The 18767-nt window shown below is 35.8% G+C and overlaps 1 protein-coding gene across 4 annotated transcripts; it reads right to left on the bottom strand.

Annotated features, from left to right (window-relative positions):
* Positions 1–50: 50 nt before the first annotated feature.
* LOC138695144 (putative ribosome-binding factor A, mitochondrial) lies at positions 51–17391 on the bottom strand. Of its 4 annotated transcripts, none has more exons than XM_069819580.1 (6): positions 17218–17391; positions 12522–12711; positions 12274–12442; positions 8532–8659; positions 3816–3899; positions 51–3735 (listed from the first exon to the last, which is right to left on the bottom strand). In XM_069819580.1, the coding sequence occupies exons 1-6, from the start codon at positions 17250–17252 to the stop codon at positions 3565–3567; spliced, it is 777 nt and encodes a 258-aa protein (XP_069675681.1). In that variant the 5' UTR covers positions 17253–17391; the 3' UTR covers positions 51–3564. The 4 variants fall into 4 exon arrangements, with proteins under 4 accessions (XP_069675681.1, XP_069675680.1, XP_069675684.1 ...); XM_069819579.1 differs by lacking the exon at positions 17218–17391 and adding an exon at positions 16949–17197; XM_069819583.1 differs by lacking the exon at positions 17218–17391 and adding an exon at positions 16908–17196.
* Positions 17392–18767: the final 1376 nt, after the last annotated feature.

The raw sequence follows: 18767 nt of genomic DNA, 5'->3' as shown, positions 1-18767 counted from the left end.
TAAACTTAATTTATACGTTTTTATGGGGGTTTAAAGAAAAAATGTATAAATGAAATTGCATTGTTTTTTATTGTTTACTTTAACATTTACGCTAAAACTATAAAATTTCTTAAATTAAAACATTTAAAGTGTTAAAAATTTTAAAAAAAGGTGATATACCTTAATGACAGACAGACCTGTTTCAACACCAGTGTGGTGTCAACATTAATGTCCTTTGAACTACTGCAGCTCCAGCTAGTCTTGATTGCTTTCGTCAGTGGTGAGGTGCTGCTTTATGGTTGTTTGTATAATATCGTATACTGTATGTGTATTGAATTGTAATTGTGTATTAAGTATATGTTGTGTGCTTGTATATTTAATATGTTTAATTGCGGACTTTTTGGTTGATGTGTAGTATTTCCATATCTGTTATTGTGTTGTTAGCAATATGTTCTGCGTAATTTGATGTCATGTATGGTTTGGTTGTCATTGTGTCTCATTTGGAATGATCTTCCAGTCTGTCCAGTGTCAAAATCTGAACAACTATTGCATTTTAATTTGTAAACCCCAGTTGGATTGTATTTGTTTGTTTGATGTGATAATTTACATATTTGTGTAATGTGTTGAAAAGGGCCATCTGTCATTACGGTATATTACCTTTTTTAACATTAACACTTTTAACGTTTTAATTTAAGAAAGTTTTATAATGAAATGGCATTTAATTACATCTGAAATAGCATTAATAATTAATTACATATGATTATTTTACAAAATAAAGTCAGTTCCAAACACATTTCTCTTTTCTCCACTCATTAGAATTAAAAAACCAATCAGCAACCTTGTCGTCATATCAGGTTGAGTCTACTGTCAAAATATTTTCAATTTGGAGGAGTGTTAGAATAGTTGTCACAGCTTTGGACTGGATTCTCATTGTTTAAAATGTTCCATTTCTTCTTTCTGCACATACCTCTCACCCCTCTTTGAATTGATTCTTTCACTGGGTATAACCGATTTACTGAAGCTAGCATGTGCGGAGACAACAATGGACAGTTTCGAATTTCCAGGAATTTCAAAGCCGGACACATCTTAACAATGTACACACATTGTACCGTATTTACGTAACTTTTTTGACAAAATGTCTTGGAAATTGGGATGCATATTATATTTGCACTCAGACTCGAACAAATTAAATTTAACGCTCTACGTATGCTACGAGATATGGTGGGAAACAAACGACAGAAACAGCCACTGAGAGTTCGTGTTTACTCGTCTTTTGCGCACTTTTCATTCGTAATTTGTCCATTTTTGACAATCACTAAATAAGAATAATATTTTTAACGACTAGAATGACTTAGTAACACATTTTTCTTTTATTGTGAGATTTTATGAATACAACTCTCAACAACTGCAAGTCTTTAATTAAACCAAAATAATTTACTGACGAAAGAGTAGCATGATGTTAGTCATTGTCAATCAATGTTCTGACACCAACCCAGACCTGTTGACCGGAAGTTCAGTTCTGATACTGCAGATGAGGATGAATGTGATGTATAGCTAGAGATAAGAGAATGCCTTTATAACCTGTCTTGATAATGCACAAGTGCGTGTTATATTCAATGGCGTAAATACGGTACTTAAGTGTTCTTACATTTTCACGGCAAACCTGATATCAAGCAAAATTTAATTATAGTACAATTAACGAATGTTTGTACTTCTGACAGTTAACATTATGAGTGAGGTGGGGGCACATTGCCATAGCAACGCCCAATCAAGTCTGTTCCCCTCTCACCCTGCTGCCACCAACCTTCAACAAGCATGCGAAGTGTTGCCAGTTCAACAAAATATACGCACGTGGTTTACGAGTCGGTTTGTTTTTCTGTGATGGCATTTCACTGTTCGCTGTTCTTGGTTTTATCGTTTAATATTCTGCCTTTTTAACTCAGTGTTTCATAGTAAATGTTGTAGGGAGTTGTTATAAGTGTGTGTGTGTGCGTTGTTAGGCTATTAGTGTTTATTTAGTTTTTACGGTTTATTTTTAAGTTTAAATTTTAAATGGCACAGTCAAGCCTTAAAGGTAAAAGAGTGTGGCCACGACTTCATTCTCCAAAAAGAAAAACTGCAAGGTTCGGCAAAGGAACACCAATTCGTGGCCAAGCCCGTGAAGTGGTATGCTCTTTTAGGGCTTATTTTGAATTAGAAAAACAGAATGAGGGTCCGCTAATTGATGTTAATAAAGTGTTGGCGAGAAGTGCTACTGCTCTGAACATTTCCAGAAATATTGCCATCAATATTGGTAAGGGAAAAGATGGCACACCAGCTGGGCCTTCAGATGCGCTGCGGAAAAACCAAACCCAGGTCAAAGCCAGTCACGGACCTTGATTTATTTAAAAAGGATGCCATTCGCTACCATGTATATTCATATTTCCTTAGAAAATACATAATTAATTAGCACATGAGGTCTTCCACACCACTTTTCAATTTTTATATTTTTGGTATTGAAATGTGTTGTAGATTATCAATGTTCGTGTACCGGTTTTACAACAATGTTATTTAAATATTAAATATGTCGCACATTTTAACTTTATTCACTCATTGTTGAAGCTCTCTGTCCTGCTCGCAAACAATCAAAATTTGAAGGAGGGTTTCGTTCCTGCAAATACAAATTTAAATCCATATAGGCCTACTTGTTTACGAATTCATTTATTTCGGTATATAATTATTTAGCCTATGTGAATAAATGTACTTTAAAAATGAACAAAAATACTTATTTCAAATAATAACAACACATAATTCGTTCATATAACAAAATTTACCCAGTCATCGGAATGTTATTATTATTATTATTATTATTATTATTATTATTATTATTATTATTATTATTATTATTATTATTATAAGTAGTGGTGCAGTAGTGATATTAGTAGTGTGATAGTTTTGATCAATCAAAATTTGTTGCATGTAATTTCGTAAACTTTTACTATTTTTAATTTTCCGACGATGTCTTTTGTCAGACAGCTCTAATAGCAATCTTGGATTCAAGATACCTGCATTAGAAATTAGAATTCGAGCCTAATTTAATACAACGTGAGATAAGATGTAGTTTTGAATTTTAAATCCGCTGTCCCATCCATCTCTCACTGCAATGTGGCAACAGCGCACTCCCAACTGTCAGAAGTACAGACTTTCGTTAATTCTAGTATAGAACATATAAATGAAGTTTTCTACCTCTTGGGGTTTAAAATATGATCATAAGTGTGAAAAACGTATAACTGAAACAAATTAATATGGCAAGTATAGGATTTTTGCCAGAGCTTAAGTGAGAAATGTATAAATGAAGTTTTACTGTATTTTTACATTTTGTTCTTAAAGTAGAGGGGTGTCTAATAAGCAAGTAAATACGGCACTTAACTAGAATTCCCAGACTATCAAAATCAATGAATTCTCAGAAGAATGTCAATGCTTAAAGATCCAAATGGGAGAATACTTCACTTTTGGAAGTTTTTATTCTAGAGTAATGCATCGTACTACAGTACATTCTGAAACCATTTTAATTCAGATACCATCTTTACATTGTCCTCAGTCTCATTACAAGTCCAACTCAGGGCTGTAGTTCTTCCTTTCCTTCTGCATAAACTGCCTCCTTGTGAGGAACTTGGTCAGCTCCTCTTTCCTCACACTGACGTCTTGCTGCACTGCTGTGTGGTCGGACGGTTTCTGCCTGTGAGGAGCCCGTGACTTCTTCAGGGACTTCTTAACCTGCGTGAACAGCATATCATTACACACGACAAGTCTTCGTTGTGTCCTTTATGAAAGAAACAAATGGGTTGGTTGGTTACCTTGGTCATAATTTCATCATGCTTGAGGCCTAAAACATCCATCCTCATCGGTGGCAGGGGCCGTTCAGGAACTTCACTGTGATGCTGCAACAAGAAGAGCAATTCTTGCAAAACAAAGTGTAACAAATCAGCCATTACATGATTATGGTAGGCTTCCCATTCATTTCGCTTTTCCTGGGACAGTTGGTTTTGGTAAAATGCCCCAGTGCCCCGAATTTATTCCAATTGTCTCACTTTTTAAAAGTGTCTTCCCTGAAAAATAACTGTGGATGGCAGATTTTATTCAGTTTATAATCAATTGAGCTAGCACTCCTGGTAGTCAATCCTTGAAACATTGTTGATCAATTTCTATTACGATGTTGGCAATACTTATGGTGATGCTCTTTTTTTCTCTCCAGCTTCTGTTGGCAGTATTTTAAAGGTGTCTTTTATAAGATGATTGATTGTGATTTGTACTTTTTAAGGCAGAATTTATATTGATGTATATATTTTTATACCTCTTCTATTTAAATGGCTTTTAGAGAACCTGGACGGGTTCATTGTTGTCCTCACATAAGCCCTCTATCAGTCCCTATCTGGGCAAGATTAATCCACTCCCTACCATCATATCCCACCTTTCTCAAATCCATTTTAATATTATCCTCCCATCTACGTCTCGACCTCCTCAAAGGTCTTTTTCCCTCCGGCCTCCCAACTAACACTCTATATGCATTTCTGGATTCACCCATACGTGCTCTCAACCGAACAGTTAGTAAATTCCAAACCCTCTCTGTTATCCTGGACTTTCCTAATGCCATATCCTAGAACAACATTAAAAGGAAAGGTGATAGTGCATCTCCTTGCTTTAGCCCACAATGAATTGGAAAATCATTAGATAGAAACTGGCCTATATGGACTCTGCTGTATGTTTCACTCAGACACATTTTAATTAATCGAACCAGCTTCTCGGGAATACCAAATTCAATAGAATATTATTATATAAAATTTCTCTCTTCACCAAGTCATATGCCTCTTTTAAATCTATGAATAACTGATGGGACTAATACTCCCATTTTTTTCCAATATCTGTCGAATAAAAAAAATCTGATCAATAGTCTATCTATTATGCCTAAAACCATATTAATAATCCCCAATAATTTCATCTACATATGGCGTTAATCTTCTCAAAAGAATATTGGATAAAATATTTTAAGACGTCAACATAAGTGATATTCCTCGAAAATTACTACAGTTAGTCTTTTGCTCCTTCTTAAAGATAGGTTCAATTATGGACCCCTACCATTGTTCGAGCAGAATTTCCTTTTCCTAAATAACAAGCACAAGCTTATAAATTTCGCTAGATAACGTGCTTCCACCCTCTTGTATTAATTTTGCTGGAATTTTATCAATACCTGAAGATTTGTACTTTTTCTGCTTTTATATCGCAATTTCGACTTCAGAAAGTGGTGGGTTCGGGTATAAATGGCTCAGCAGTTCGTATTTGAATTTCGCCCTGATCATTTCTACTTGGCCTATGTACATTTAGTATTTGTCCAAAATAGTTTTTCCATCTGTTCAGGCAAGTCACCATTCTCATCCATCATGTTTACCCCTACCTGATATCATTTCTTAAATTCCTTTATGCGCTTATTTAAATCTCTAATGTTTTTATTCTTACTATTGGTTTCTACCTCATTCCGTTTTTTCTTCAAGTAATCTCTCTTTTTGTTCCTAAGTCTACGACTTATTTCCCACCTTTCATTGAAATAATAATTATATCTATTCGCCTGGACTGGATCCTGTAAGAATTTCAATTTTGCCTGTTTCCTTCTTTCTACTACCATGCAACAGTCTCCATCATCACACCACGGTTTCTTTTTCTTAGTTTTGTAATAACTTATGCTCTGCTCAGCTGCAATTTTTATATTATCTCTGATATTTTCCCACACGCTATTAACATCTAACTCTTTCTCAACTTCGTCGGAACTTCCTAAAACGGCAAACCTATTTGAAATTTCGACCTGATAATGTTGCTTAGTTCCCTCGTCTTTTAATTTCGTAATATTGAATCTACTAATATTAACTTGTTGCTCTACTTGCTTGGCTACTAATAGTCTTTCTCTTAATTCTCAAATTACCAAATAATGGTTAGAATTTCAGTCTGTCCCCCTTAAGGTTCGAATGTTTACTATACTAGTATGTCTTCGTTTATTTATCAAGATGTGATTGATCTATTTGGTTGTGTGTCAATCCTTCTGGAGAAGTCCAAGTATATTTATGTATATCCTTATGGGGGAATATTGTACTTTTGACAATTAAATTTTTTGATGTGAACCTAATTCTATTATCATTACTAGTTACGTGTGAACTGCCTTTTCCAATAGTGTTTAAAAATATCCTCCCATCCTACTTTAGCATTGAAATTCCCCAATAAAATTTTCATGCGATATCTAGGTAACTGATCAAAAGTGTGTTCCAATTCCTCATAGAAGCTATCCCTTATATGGTCGTCTTTCTCTTCTGTAGGGACGTGAGCATTTATAACTATGATATCGCACCATCTACCCTTAAGTACTGAATATGATAACCTGTCACTGATAAATTCGACCTTTTTTACTGCTGATTTTATTCTTTTATGAATAAAGAATCCTGTTCCTAATTTGTGATTATTGTTTTCTTCCACATAATACAAGTAATCTCCTATTTGTGATATGTCATTCCCATTTAACCTAACCTCCTGTACTCCCGCAAAGTCTATTCTATATCTAGCTAGTTTTTTTGCTACTAATGTTACCCCTCCTATTCTTTAAAGCAGTGATCGCCAAAAGCTGTGTCGCGACACATGCCCCTGTCTCCACTCAAGCGTAACTATGACATACCCCCACCCTCTGTTTACAGCCATCACTTCGATATAAGTAGAGACATTTATCAGCAGCGGACGTATGCATGTAATGTTACAAGTGTGTAGGATAATATGTTTCGATGTCTTTTCCAAAACAGACAATAAGTAAAAATTTAATTTTAAGGGAGAAAAAGTATTTATTTTGTACAGATGGCAAAAATATGAGATACTTAATTAGTTGTAAAATTTTAAATGAAGTATAAAAGAACAATGTACATTGTCATTATTTTTCTTGTTATGAAGACTACCACGCCCTTACCTGTGACTTGAATAATAAACAAACAATAAAAAGTAACAGCTTCTATGTCTTAATCGGGGTAAAATACTTTGACGTTTTTTTCGACGTATGTAGTGTAATTTGTATATTTCATTAATAAATAAACAATAAACAGTATCGGCTTCTATGTTTTAATCGGTGTAAAATCTTCCACGTTTTTTTCTACGTATGAGTGTAATTTGAATATTTCATTAATAAATAAACAATAAAAAATATCGGCTTCTATGTCTTAATCGGAGTAAAATACTTCAACGTTTTCTTGAAGTATGTAGTGTAATTTATAACTGCGTGACCAGCCTGGTACGTTTTTCTAATTTCAAATTACTGCTGATGTAAAGTACACGCTCTTTCTATGTTAAATAAGAAAATAAATGTATGTTATTTTATTAATAATACAAAAATAATTAATAGGAGGATAAAAAATTAACATGGAAAAAAGTATGTATAGTTAATAAGTAGAAGAATATTATATCGCTTTCGTTTTTTGATCACAGTCAGTCTCTGCACTGTTATTCACTGCATTACCTGACGAGATACCCACTCCACCCCTCTCCCTGCGATAGTGGTGAGCGGGTTGCATTTGTATTACGTCACAATTTCGTGGTGTTTGGCAACCACTGCTTTAAAGGCTTTGACATTCCAAGTATCAAATCTCATAACCTTATTCCTTTGCTGTGGTCATACCAGAGAATCAGAACCATTCCAAGGCTTATGTTGGAGCTTCGTAACTATCTTTTTTTTTTTATGGTGATGGGTTGTAGCCCTTCGCCCAACCCCCAAGCTGAAGGACCACTCCTTATCGGCTATCTGTGAGTGCTTATTCAATATATTCGCAGCTACACTTCATATCTGGAGGCTGTCTCCTCTATCTGCAATCTGAGAACATGCCTGCCTTACAGTGAAACATGTGGTGCTTATTTTCGGTTTTCTTAATTTTTAACATGTCCCTTTTTTTTTTTTCTTCTTTCATAAAATGTCGCAGGTTTTTAATGTAGAAATTTGAAAATGTCCCGGGTTTTGAAAAAATCATCATGGGAACTTTGTTACATTTGTCTTCTAATAGTCTGTTTCTCTTTTATTCATATTTGTCAAGATCCCAGCATTTTGCGCAGCAACTCTGTGCTTACATGCTGATAAGGTGATACCGCAAACACTGATGACACACTTAAAATATCCTATTTGGACTTTATTATTTTGTGGGAAAACTGAAATATGTTTTCAAAATCCCTTTAAAGAAAAGTTTTTTCCCCTTCAAAGAGAAAGTTCATGACATCATCATCATGGAAGTCAACAAAAGAAGATAAAGGAATAGATGTCAACTGGTAAGATGTGAGCTAGTTGCATAGGTATTAAAACTTGTTTCTAAAGTAAAGTTGCACTGAAATGACACACCATGTACAGTGTAAATATCAGACACTTTAAGCTTCAGTGTTATATATAATTTAAAATCGTGTATATCTCCTGTCTGAGTTCTCGTGGAATGACTGATATTAAACCTTGAAAAAATATAAACGTGTGTTCACGTTCCTTACATATAGGTATAGAAACACTACAGTACCTCAATTTCAGAAGGCAGTTTTGTGTTTAATGTGAAACTGTAACCAGCATTAACAGGAACATAGTCCTCTCCAAAGTCGGCAGTTGCTAAAATTCTATCCACCTCTACCAGTTTTGCATACTGCTTGTCTGAAAAAAAAATGTTATTCTACAATTAGCTAACAACGTAATAACTATAGAATGTGACCACTATGACACCAGAGCCAAACTGCTGTTGAATCAATATCCTATGGTCTTCAAATAAATATCAACAAAACGGGGCATGGACCAGCAACTAGTTAGTATCTGATGTGTTTCAAGCAGAGGCCTGTTTCATAAAAGTATAGTAAAAAAAACTCTACTAGCTTACTAGACTAAATTTAGATTGCTGCTTAAGTTCATTTTCATGTTTCATAAAACTGTTACTACCTTAGTAAAATTTTTACTCTAGTAGACCATAGCAAACTTATGAATACACCATCTAGTGGGATAACATGTAAATATAATAGGAGGACATGATTATTGTTCATGCTGAAGATATAGAGCAACGTCTTCTAGTACCATTATTTTGGAATTGCTGAAAACTTAATCTGAAATGTTTATTGAATTCATAAGTATTTTTAAATATATCAAACTCTGTCCCTGGCGTAAATCTTCTTAGTTTTCTACATTCCACAATAACTTCATCATTGTCCACTTGATTCTGAAGACTTTTTTTTTTTTTTTTATAATTTTGTTCCTCTTACTTAAATATTGTGCACTAGTAATTAATTTTACCCAGCTATGAAGTTAAGTAAAAAAACCTTAGCATTTAACTATACGTCCATATTATTATCATTATTATTTCCGAAATAAATTCAATTCGCAATATAAACAGGGCAAGTTTGAGGGGGCTTAAGCTCTTCCCTAAATCCAACTACGTCTCCACTTCACTTCTTTCTGAGTCTTCTCAAATTTCTTCTTCCTACCAGAATGTAAGTACAAGCTACTTTTAAATAGGTACAGTCCCCCAAAAAAATAGAATGCCATGACATGACACTTGCTGATGCGAATGTCTAAGTTCTATAGTGTGGTACACATGATATTGACGTAGTCATACAGGAAGGGATCTAGCCATGTGTGCGTATGTTCACCTTGTTCTAAAGTACTGTATATACCTGTCAAAATTTTATCAGTTATCTGTCCATTTCTGGTATTGTTCCCTGATTATATCCGTGGAAGGAATCTTGTGGCAAAAAGTCTCTTACCAAAGGAGGAAAACAATGTTGTTATGAAATGACAAAGACAAGGACCACGGTATGGACTATGACAAAAACCACGGGAAAGAAAGACAACAAGGACCATGACAAGGACAACAATAAGGAGCACGATAAAGATCACGACAGGACCAAGTCCATGATAAGTTTTTTGCAGTTTTTCAAATGAGTTTCGGAATTAGTTCCAACAACAAACCAACGCATTATCTTGTGTATCTATGCTCCAAGTCTCAATCATGCACTGTGTCTTTTATCTGGGACTCAGAATATTCCATCGTCTCATTCTTTTTTGGGGGGATTGTATGTCAATACCAATTATTTTATTTCATATTGACTGACGTAGTTTCTACTTCTGAGTTTTAATATGTTTAATATGGAGATATTTCAAGGGTTACAAAGTCATTTTGCACAACCGTTACTTGAATGATTCGAGAGAAATTGGTTCTTCTACTTGACTATGGCAAAAGTATGGTTTACTCTCTGTATGGACGAGAAAGCAATGGAAAGCTTACAATACCTGTACTTAATGCAGTTATGGTGAATGAGCCTCCTGCAGGCATAGTGTTGTGCAGTAGTGATATAATGCGAACATACTAGGTGTCTTAGTTTAATGTCATTTGACTACACAGAGGTACACCAATCAGACATGGCATGCTGAGTTGGCGCTGGTAATATGTTATGTACTCACCTAATCTAACCAAGAACATGCTGAAACTGCCCGCCATCTTTTTCTACACATTTTTGGTACCTGCTTAACTTGTTCTCAATCACGCACTTAAGTTTCCACCAAGAAATAGAGGCAACCTCCTGATGGGTTATGCTTCAGATATTCTAAGGTATGTTGGTTTGTTCTGTACACTTTATCTTGCAATGAATCCAAAAGTAAAAATCACAGTCAAGTCGGGAGATCGAGAGGGCCATAAATTAAACATTAATGATTCTGTCCTGAACACTTAATTTGTTATAGGGAAACGTTCATTGTACAAGCAATGATGGAATCCTGTTGAAAAAAATTTGTAATTTCATCCCAGCTTATTCACATACCTATCAACATTGCTTCTTTAGAAAAAAAACTGTCTGACAATTCTTTCTTGCTTATGGCGCACCATACACCAACTTTCTCGTTATGTAAGATCTTTTGAACAATGTCTGGTTTTTCAATGGACCAATAATTGTAACTTTGTGAATAAAATTTACGTAAAAGACGTAAGCCTTTTTCCAGGATCGCCCAGCAGCAGCAAATAACACACACTAATTTTGTATGGTCTCATTTTTGACAAATTCAATGCACGAAAGAACGAAAAGTTCTCACTTGCTGGGTAAGCCACCTAATGGATTTTTAGGAAACTTTTCAAGTTGTAGGCAATGTCCTTCAAAGTTTCTTCCATCAAAAACTTTTTTTTCTTTTGTTTGCGTTTCCTAACACTTCCAGTCTCCAGAAATTTACAGATTGTTTCACAAGCTGGAACCTTCACAACAGGAAATCTTCCTGCAAATAGTCTTTGAACTTGCTGAGCAGACTCTACATGAACACACAATGTTCTGCAGAAAACAAACTCGGCCACATTGAATGACTGACTGGCTGTATGTGTGTGTGTGTTGTAGTTCTGATATTAACTGGGAACATAGGTTGCTAAGAAGTATATTAATTTTGTAATTCAAATAATGCTTTTAAAAGCAAAGAGCACCTAAGAGCAAAGATTGTAATAAATGTTAGAACAAGTGACGTATTTAGGATGCGAGGTTGCTTATGAAAGGACCAATAAATTGAGCAACAATTACATAGATATCAACAGTTAAAATGAACAATGAAATATTCTATTCATGAAGATAACAAGGGAAATAATCTTAAAATGTTATAAAGCACTGTCACTTCACACGTCATATGGTTCCAAAATATGGACTCTCACTCTCACATCTTAACAAAAGAAATGAACAGAAGTAGCAGAATGAAAGTGCTGAGGCTCCTTGCCAGATTTATTCTATTGCATTACAAAACAAAAGAAGAAATCTAACAAGAGTTAGAAGTGGAAAATATTTAAAAAAGTAAAGACCAGAAAAAGTGACTAAATCACGTAATGAGAATGAGTTCCAACAGAATGCCTAAAAAATTGTACAATAATTATAAATAGTTCAAAAGGCAGAAGATCTATTGGGCGACCAATGCAGTTTCTCTCATAAGAATTGACCCTACATAGTGTCTATCAAAGTAACGTACTCTAACAGAAGTCACAAGCAAAGAAACGAATTCTGAACTTTACCTGTTGCCTGAAATAATTGTCGCAAGGCAAATAAAGACTGTGTTGTCACATAGATCCTTAGCTCAGTTGTCACTATAACGCAAACACTTCTTTCTGTCCTTAACAGTAATGCCTGTCCACTGTTAGAGGGAAGAGGAGGGGAATGCAACTTTATGCCCTGACCCTCTGACTTCACTAGACATCAGAAGTTGTTTCTTTGGTTGTGACAGCTGTAATTGAATTATATGACTAATGATGTCAGGTCTACCTTTGATAAACTCTATACGAGGCACCACACCGATGACGTGCAACTGAGTGAGTTCGTGGCGCAGCTGGCCTGCTGATTGTTTAAGTATTGCCTCTACCTCGTCATCACTTTCTATTCCTTTTGTTAACCAGAATACATTAATTTTATTAAAATCTGGAGCAACCTGGACCTGTGAAGAAAATCATTACAAATAGAAACCATGTAACTCTCATATTATGGGATACAAATATGCCATTAGCAAACCGTACTCTGGATATCTGTATTCCTCTCCCAACTATGTCACTTGCAACTTCGCCTGTTGCCATCATATCGGTTATGTGTCTCATGAACAATTTATTTAAGATGGCGGTTCTCTTGTAGTTTCTTTGAATTCTTGAAATATTGCTACTTGGTAGTGCAGGATTGTTACTGATATATTCGGACTTATACCATGGTTTCCTGCAATAATAAAATTTCAATTACAATGTATTACAATATTTTCTGTAGGCTAGGCTTACATCTTTGATAGTCAGCACAGTATGGGACAGTCCGTATTTAAAATCGTATGAACTTGTCCCACATTAACCCCATATACACGTACAAAGTCCACACCTGTGGAGTAACGGTCAGCGGTCTGGCAGCGAAACCAGGTGGCCCAGGTTCTAATCCCGGTCGGGGCAAGTTACCTGGTTGAGGCTTTTTCCGGGGTTTTCCCTCAACCCAATATGAGCAAATGCTGGGTAACTTTCGGTAATGTACCCTGGACTCATTTCACCGGCATTATCACCTTCATTTCATTCAGATGCTAAATAACCTGAGATGTTGATACAGCGCCGTAAAATAACCCAATAAAAAATCCATACTTAAGGACTAGCCAAAAGGGCCATTTTTTTTTTTTTCTTTTCTTATTCTATTTACGTTTTGTGAGGATATCGAGTCACACAATCAGACATCACGTTGAAGATCTAAAAAAAACAGCAAAAAGACTACCACACTGTTCAGCATTATCATGCATGGTCCCGGTTCCATACATTCAGCTACATGGCAAAAACAAATATACATCTAGGCCTATGAAAATTACAAATGAAAATAGAATGACAGATCTATGTACAACATTTCAGAACGACTGAATTAATTTGAATTTTCGTATGTCACCACAATGGCCGTTTTTCTCTTCCACATGCGACATACTATAGGTTCTTGTTCTCGATTTATTGCTGATTGCTTACATAGTATTTGTTGAGTTGATATCAAAATAGGGAGAAACTTGTTTTAATAAGACAAATTATTATTTAAAGAATTAGGAAAACTAGCCTGGTTGGAAAACTATTTTCCTAAAGTCAAATATTCATTCTTAACCCAACATTAACCACTCCTCAGGGGGGGAAACGATGACGTCAAGCAGCATGTATTGAAGCTTTGCAACACACTGATAACAGCACAAAAATGGCAAGAAATGTAAACTTCACCTTTAGAAGCCACTACAAAACAGAAAGGACCGTGCAAAGGTTAGAGTGGGTTGGATGAGAGGATAGCTAAGTGACAGGAGACGAAGATTGTGACAAAGTTAGAGTGTGTTGGATCAGAGGATAGCTAAGTGACAGGAAACCAAGATTGTGACAAGGTTAGAGTGTGTTGGATCAGAGGATAGCTAAGTGACAGGAGACCAAGATTGTGACAAGGTTAGAGTGGGTTGGATCAGAGGATAGTTAAGTGACAGGAGACCAAGATTGTGACAAGGTTAGAGTGGGTTGGATCAGAGGATAGCTAAGTGACAGGAGACCAAGATTGTGACAAGGTTAGAGTGGGTTGGATCAGAGGATAGTTAAGTGACAGGAGACCAAGATTGTGACAAGGTTAGAGTGGGTTGGATCAGAGGATAGCTAAGTGACAGGAGACGGAAGACTGTGACAAGGTTAGAGAGGGTTGGATGAGAAGATAGCTAAGTGACAGGACACCAACGACTATGACAAGGTTAGAGTGGGTTGGATGAGAGGATAGCTAAGTGACAGGAGACCAAGACTGTGACAAGGATGACACTTTGCTTGGTGTGTGGATAAGCTTCAGGGCTTCTACCGCGTTGTCTTGGTGTTGGTGGCTGACATTTCGACGGCTGTGTTGTGGTCATCTTCAGAGCAGTTGTTGGATAAGGAAATAGTCTGCGAGCTCGTATATATATATATATATATATATATATATATATATATATATATATATATATATATATATATGTATGTATATACAGTAGCGTGCAAATTAATCCGAACACGACATAGTTTTACATTTTCTGTCATTGTTGGCCTCACAGCTGCTCATACCGCTTTAACTGACATCTGTAGTACGTGTAATTCAATTGTTGAAGGTCTGTCATTATTTTTTTTATAATATGTGACATTTTGCCTGTCGTTTTGTACTTATAAGCATTTCAGTTGTGTTGAAGACTTAATACTGCAATCCTGTGTACATTCTGTCGTCTTCACAAATGGATACAACTCCACGAAAACGGTCTAAAATTATAACATTAGCAGAGCATTCTTCTATGACACAGAGGCAAATTGCTGCAGAATGTCACATCGGTTTGGCTATTGTTAATTCGATCATAAAACGATACAGGGAGACTGGATCCATCACATCCCAGAAAAAAGGAAACTGTGGCCGGAAAAGGAAGACTTCACCTGCAGATGATCGTTTAATTGTCAGGAAAAGTAAATTAAATCCTAGACTAACTGCTGTCGACTTAACCCGCAAGTTAATGGCTACCACTGGGGCGAATATTCACGTCACAACAGTGCGGCGTAGGCTTTTGGAAGCTGGACGAAGGGCTCATAAGCCTATTAAGAAGCAACTACTAACCCTTGTTATGTGCAAAAAACGCTTAATGTGGGCAAAATTGCATCAACACTGGACAGTGAATGACTGGAAGAATGTACTTTTTTCCGATGAGTCTCATTTCGAGGTCCACGGCCACCGTGTTTCTTACGTACGGAAAGGATCCGAAAAAGTAACAGCAGCTCATCTCCAACAAGCACCCAAATACCCCCCTAAAGTAATGTTTTGGGGTTGTTTTACACATGAAGGGCCTGGAGCATTAATACATATCAAGGGAATGATGAATTCTGACAAATATATTCACTTATTGGAAACCAGAATCGTACCTCAGCTGTAAAAATCATTTCCGGATGGTAGAGGTGTGTTCCAACAAGACCTGGCACCATGCCATACGTCTCGAAAAACTACAGAATTCTTCAACAAGAAGTATATTCAGGTACTCCCCTGGCCAGGCAACTCACCCGACATCAACCCCATTGAGAACTTGTGGTCAATTTGCAAAAGAAGAATGCAAAAAATGGATTGTTCTACAAAGGAGAATATGATTTCTGCCCTCATTAGTGTATGGTTTCGCGATGAAGAAATGAAGAATATTTGTGGGAAATTAGTGGAATCCATGCCAAATCGTCTCAGAGCTGTTATTAGGAACAAGGGAGGCCAATAGATTACTGAGGTATGTCTTAGATCCTTTTTTTTATCCCATTTGAGTGTTTTTGCATAAGTAATTACGTTGTTCGGATTAATTTGCACGCTACTGTATGTCCGTCATCTAACCCACTCTAACCTTGCGGCAATCCTTGGTCTCCTGTTACTTAGCACTGATGTGTAATGGCCGCTGAAGTAATGCTTGCCAATGTAGTTGTAGAAGAATGTACACTTTTCACCACAAATTAGCCTAACTTATTAATCTTACTGAATAATTTATTAGCACACATTGTCTTGCAACTTACGAAATCTGAATCCCAAATAAATGGCTTAAATGTACGCCAATAATTTGGTAATTTTTCACAACTGCGTTACCAAATGAATATAATATCCATACCCATCTAAAGTTACCGATCAAAATGCATATATGCCTATGCAAGGTATACCAAAAGCTGAACTAACCCTAAACTGTCACCGATAATCATATTACGGAAACTCTTTCTATTCACGTACCTACCAGAAAGCTTACGTGTAAGGCATGCGATCCCGCCACCACTGTCAAAGCAATTTTCCACCCTTATTCCGGTGCGAAATTGGCGTCGCCCCTCAATTTGTCTTTTGTTTACGCCGTTTACGGTACTTATGAGTCGACTAGTACATAAATACATCCAAACTCTCTTTAGTAACGTAATTGTAAAGAAATACTCAATTTTCAAAATAAATGATTTTAGTTGTGCCCTAAGAATATGATGTGGCATGATGCACATAGTGTTCTCAAAATGTCGCGCCTTATCCTGTTCCGCATTAGGATTCTAATAATCTGGTAACTCTAACTCAAACCTAATTTGGGGATAGTTGTACGTATTATACATTATATTGCCATGCAGTATGTACGTGCCATTACCATTATACTAATATTGTGATACATGAAAGATAGACTAGCAATTAATATATTGAAAATCTAGGCTAAACTAGCACTGAGGTAGTTTTTTCATACTGCGCTTATACACCTTTCACATACGAATCTGTGACAGGTTAGGTTTGGTTAGATTTACGTTCTTGTTATGCCTTGCATGTACGCTCAACTGCATCTCTACAAAAAATACTCTCTAAATTCAACTTTTCACCAGAACTACTTCAGCGCTAGTTTTTCCAAAAATATATTCATTTATATACATTACAATCAGTCTCACGGCACAAACAAATTTAATGTTCAACGCACTTTTCTGATGGCTTATTTCCAAGCAACTTTCTCATAACACGACCTTCTTTTGTAGCACAATTTTTTAAATTAATTTGACAACAGCATATATTTCGAAGTGATAACACATTAACATAATGTTTATTCATGATATCAAGGAAACTGGCAAAATTAACACTCAAAACCATTTTCATGTTAGAAGAGAGTGGCCAAGTTGTCCTGTACATCATTCTTTGCGGTGCCGCCGCTGTTGCAGCCGCGCCTACCGTTGTAAATATTCGTTTGCTTACAAAATATATATATATGCCTCTCGTGTGTGCTGCATATGAGGCGTTCAGAGCTAAAGTGGATCAAGTCACAAATTTTCATAAATTGAGTTTAATTCATTTTATGATTATCTGAAGTTAGAACTGGATCCTTCCCCAGCAGTCGGAGCAAAATCCTTGTTGTTCAGTGTAATCTGACTGGTGTCATCTACCGGCGAATGCTTGAAATTAAGACTTGATCCATACTGGTGACAGACTACAGTACTAATCGCGATTAGCACTTAGCTCCGACCTCCGACAATGTTTTGTGTGCGCTGAATCCGAAAATGTATCTCTTTTTTTCGTATCACGTAAGGTTTTTAAGACATACTAAGATTTCACCTTTCGATAAGCGCTCCCCCAGGAAAATCTGGCGCGAGGGGGTATAAACCAAAACAAAAGCTAATGCATTTGATGAGTTTATGACTTATTTCCGGTTTCTTATGATTGTTGGCATGTTCTTTTGTACTTCTAAAAACAAATATTGGTTCCTTTTATTAAGTAAATTTCATAACAGTTCAAAGTGAGGTCTACACAATGAACAAACAAAGGTGTGGTTTTCAGTATTTAAAGGAAAAGTTTACCAGTTTGAGTGAAGGCAAATTAAAAGAGGGCATTTTCATCGGTCCACAAATTCACAAAGTTATGGCTGACACTTTGTTTGAGGAAAAACTTTCCGTTACAGAAAGAATTACATAGCGCGCTTTCAAAGACGTTTGCTCAAATTTCCTTGGAAATTCTAGGGCAGACAACTACATAGAACTTGTTGTGGAAACCATGTTAAGTTCATATGACAAAATGGAATGTAATATGTCTCTCAAAATACACTTTTTACATTCTCATTTGGATTTCTTTCCCCCTAACTTTGGGGCGGTAAGCTACGAGCATGGGGAAGGATTTCATCAAGAAATATCTTAAATGGAAAGGCGATATAAAGGAAGGTCATCATCCAGCATGCTTGTAGACTATTGCTGGTTCCTTGTAAAATACAGTCCCGGATCTAGTTATGAACGGAAGTCATCCAGAAAATTATTTTAAATGTAGGTTCAAATTCCGAGATTTTTCTCATTATACGCATGAAATAATTTTATTGTTGTTGTGTTTTAAATTATGTAACATCATTTTTGTAGCCAGTACACATTTTGTAAGTATTATGAGGAATTTTGAATCTCCAGTCTGTTGTAATTTTATCAGTAGCAGTGAAAAATTAAAAACAAGTAAGTTTTGTCTTAAAAAATTCAATTCATTTTCCCCGGAAAATGGTATGTGATGGGGAAATTTGGATTTTATATTCAGATTTAGGGCACACATATTAGTAATATTCACCTATTTTTATTTCGCAGCAAGACAAAAAGTAAAAATTAGTTGTTCAGTGTTATTAAGAGCCATAGTGGATCAAGTCACCAAAGCGTTGTATACTATATAACGTCTTTGGCATCATTTAACATCACAATTGTTTATATTTTATAAATTTAGAATTTGAGAATAGAGCAATAAAATTATTGCTAGTGAAATTAAATAATCCACTATAGCAA

The sequence above is a fragment of the Periplaneta americana genome, chromosome 2 (genome assembly GCF_040183065.1).
Source record: "Periplaneta americana isolate PAMFEO1 chromosome 2, P.americana_PAMFEO1_priV1, whole genome shotgun sequence".
Taxonomy (NCBI): domain Eukaryota; kingdom Metazoa; phylum Arthropoda; class Insecta; order Blattodea; family Blattidae; genus Periplaneta; species Periplaneta americana.
The sequence above is the reverse complement of the archived record's forward strand: the minus strand, read 5'-3'. Positions and strand labels throughout refer to the sequence as shown.

What these genes read in the sequence shown, in the direction of transcription:
- LOC138695144 (XM_069819579.1), bottom strand. Translation starts at nt 17,157, where the DNA reads ATGATGTACAGGACAACTTGGCCACTCTCTTCTAACATGAAAATGGTT. An exon ending in GGAAATAAGCCATCAGAAAA is followed by an intron (nt 12,712 to 16,948) that starts GTGCGTTGAACA and finishes TTATTATTGCAG; the next exon opens with GAAACCATGGTATAAGTCCG. An exon ending in ATGATGAAATTATGACCAAG is followed by an intron (nt 3,736 to 3,815) that starts GTAACCAACCAA and finishes CTGTTCACGCAG; the next exon opens with GTTAAGAAGTCCCTGAAGAA.